The following is a 3315-nucleotide window of genomic DNA, read 5'->3' as shown; positions in this document are numbered from 1 at the left end:
GTGGGGTCAACTGAAAGCCCACTGCTGGTGATGGTCTTCTGGATTGCAGGGGCTCATTAATATCTTGTCTCCTTTCTTATGGAGACACTTTCCAGAGGATGGATTCTTCAGTAGTTGCTCCTAAAATTAGCATAACAGCAAGAAGAAACGTAAACAAGTTTTTCATGTGAATGAGGTGAAACTATCAAATCACAGCAATTTAAATTATTATAGATTACGGTGAAAAGTTGACCTGAAAATGTAACATGAATATCAGGATTTAATTATTCATTCTAATATTATAATATAATCTAAACATATACAGTACACTACAGTTTAAACGTTTGGGGTCAGTGAGCTTTGTAAAAGTTTATGAAAGAAGTCTCATCAAGGCTGTCTTTGGGAGCTTATGGATATGAACTATCCAACACACTCCCAGTGCATCCGCTCAGGCCTGCAGTGAGCTGGTCAGCCTGAGCTGTAGCTGCTGACCCTCCCTCGTGGGTCTTATGGGAGCGAATGTCCTTGCTCCTCAATTGGAGTGTGGGGTCAACTGAAAGCCCACTGCTGGTGATGGTCTTCTGGATTGCAGGGGCTCATTAATATCTTGTCTCCTTTCTTATGGAGACACTTTCCAGAGGATGGATTCTTCAGTAGTTGCTCCTAAAATTAGCATAACAGCAAGAAGAAACGTAAACAAGTTTTTCATGTGAATGAGGTGAAACTATCAAATCACAGCAATTTAAATTATTATAGATTACGGTGAAAAGTTGACCTGAAAATGTAACATGAATATCAGGATTTAATTATTCATTCTAATATTATAATATAATCTAAACATATACAGTACACTACAGTTTAAACGTTTGGGGTCAGTGAGCTTTGTAAAAGTTTATGAAAGAAGTCTCATCAAGGCTGTATGCATTTGATCAAAAATACAGTAATACTGTGAAATATTCTCAATTATTTTCAGCAGCTATTACTCAGTCTTCAGTGTCACTTAATCCTCCAGAAATCATTCTAATATGAAGATTTGGTGCACAAGAAACATGTCTAATAAATTCTAAAAACAGCTGTACAGCTTAATTTTTGTGGAAACCATATTTCTCACGATTTTTTGATGAACAGAAAAGTTCAAAAGAACAGCATTTATTAAAACAGAAATATCTGGCTACACTATAAATGTCTTTTTGATCAATTTAACGCATCCTTACTGTGAAGAAAAAAAAAAAGTGTAATATAAATAAAATCATCCAGACCATTCACTTTTGAACGGTAGTGTACATCAATATACAACATTTATAACATCTTTAAATATAGCTTATATTTTTGGTGACAACAGTGGTATTTGATCAAGTTGTTCACCTGCTAAAAAAGACTGCAACAGACATCAAGTAAAAGGGGAAGAAAGTAGGATCTGATAACAAACAGAGACAGTAAAAACGAAGAAAGACCAGTTGAGTAATTCATTTCTGTTCAGAGATAACACTTACTTCTGTGACCACCCACTCTTGTTCAGGAGTCAAACTACTGCCTTTGCCCTCCAGCGTACAGAGCTCAATCTTCACTGGCTCTGGGTAAGGAGACGCATGCAGGCAGAGCTGTTTCCCTATGTTATGCCTCAGCTCATTATGTGACGTATATTCAAAGTACTGAAAACAAAACATCACGATGAACATCTGATCTCTTTGGATCAAGAAGAAAACCATGGTCAAAATGTCGTTTTATTCTTATTACAATGCGTCACTTTTGTTTTAAGAGCACCTCTAATCATAATATCAATGTGAATGACACAGCAATGGTACTATACCTGATTGCCGCCCATGTTGTGACATACATACATAATCACAGGCTTTCCCCCATTGTTACTTTCTCCAACATCCAGACATTGCTGTGATCCCCTATTCTTGAGCTACACACACAAAATAAAATAATAAATAAACATTTGGTCCCAGACTGGGTTAAAATGGCTAATCGTCATGAATGTTGCGTTTTTAAAATGACTTACAGCTCCAAACTTGACAGGGGTAAGATCAGGGACAAAGGCTTCTGGGTAGACATTGGTTAGGTACCAAGAAAAGTTCTTGCACTGTAAGCTTTCTCTGAGTTTCAAACGGTCAGATAGGTCACCGTAGGTTTTCTACACAACCATACAGGAAGCAAAAGTCATGCAGTTAGTCATATGCTCTTGCTTACACTTACAGTAGATATACTGTAGAACCACAAACACAAGGTTAATATTTTAATTCTCTGAAAGTAGTTCTTACATCTTTGGCCATTTTAGCTGCACTTTGGCTGCGTCGATAATAAATCAGCTTATAGTCGTCCATCCACACCTCAGCCAAGCGCACCTGGTTACGTGTAATGACCTCTGTACCTTTGGGAAAGGTGTGAGGACTCTTGGTGCGGAACACATGACCCACGACGGAGCAGGGGATTATCTCCAGCTGTCCGCCACACTGCCACACCTGACAGCACAAAACACATACACGTTTAACATCTCATTATTATAGTTGTAGGTGAATTCTGAAGAGCTAAAACTAACCCTAAAAGACATCTCAACATTTTCGCCGCCCCATATCTCCATTTTGTCATCGTAGGTCCCAATTTTCTCAAAATAGGCCTTAGATATAGAGAACAAACCACCAGCAAATGTTGGAGTTCTGAAAGAAAGAACAGGACAAATACAATTAGTAGGATTTGTAACCAGAGAGCTGGGGTCAGATCCCATTACTTTTGAACTCAGTTAAAAAAGAAAAATTATATATATATAAATAAATGCATTCGTTTTATAGCATTTAGTTGTCCATTTTAGGAAAGTTAGTCATTTCCATCTGCATGACAAACTACTTTTTGCATTTAGCCATCAAAGTGATACTGGAAAGGGCCGTTTGTTCCGTTCATCTTAATATATTCTGCTATACAAAACAAAAGGAGGGAAATCCGAATCTAGCAATTTTATTTAAACTATGGAGAAAGTGTGTTTTGGACATTTAATACACATGTAGCAAGATATGTGCAGATTGTAAGGTCGAGATATGAGACTTACAAAACTATTGTAACCAGGGGTTAAATTGGGATTGGTTATGAGGGGGGGCTCTATTGTATCGAGCTTATACAGTGGGTACGGAAAGTATTCAGACCCCCTTAAATTTTTCACTCTTTGTTATATTGCAGCCATTTGCTAAAATCATTTAAGTTAATTTTTTTTCCTCATTAATGTACACACAGCACCCCATATTGACAGAAAAACACAGAATTGTTGACATTTTTGCAAATTTATTAAAAAAGAAAAACTGAAATATCACATGGTCCTAAATATTCAGACCCTTTGCT

At 37.1% G+C, this 3315-nt stretch overlaps 1 protein-coding gene across 1 annotated transcript in view; it reads right to left on the bottom strand.

Annotated features, from left to right (window-relative positions):
- Positions 1-381: 381 nt before the first annotated feature.
- The window catches only part of LOC107568460 (polypeptide N-acetylgalactosaminyltransferase 6-like), a 12563-nt gene continuing 9629 nt past the window's right edge, over positions 382-3315 (bottom strand). The window contains exons 6-11 of the mRNA XM_016254430.1: positions 2525-2642; positions 2247-2447; positions 1988-2119; positions 1790-1891; positions 1473-1631; positions 382-642 (exon numbers count right to left, since the gene is read on the bottom strand). Of these exons, the coding sequence (XP_016109916.1) occupies positions 529-642; positions 1473-1631; positions 1790-1891; positions 1988-2119; positions 2247-2447; positions 2525-2642 (826 nt within the window). The 3' untranslated portion in view covers positions 382-528. The remainder of the gene's footprint in view (positions 643-1472; positions 1632-1789; positions 1892-1987; positions 2120-2246; positions 2448-2524; positions 2643-3315) is intronic.

This window comes from Sinocyclocheilus grahami, unplaced genomic scaffold, assembly GCF_001515645.1.
Source record: "Sinocyclocheilus grahami isolate Dianchi unplaced genomic scaffold, SAMN03320097.WGS_v1.1 scaffold1246.1, whole genome shotgun sequence".
NCBI lineage: Eukaryota > Metazoa > Chordata > Actinopteri > Cypriniformes > Cyprinidae > Sinocyclocheilus > Sinocyclocheilus grahami.
The sequence above is the reverse complement of the archived record's forward strand: the minus strand, read 5'-3'. Positions and strand labels throughout refer to the sequence as shown.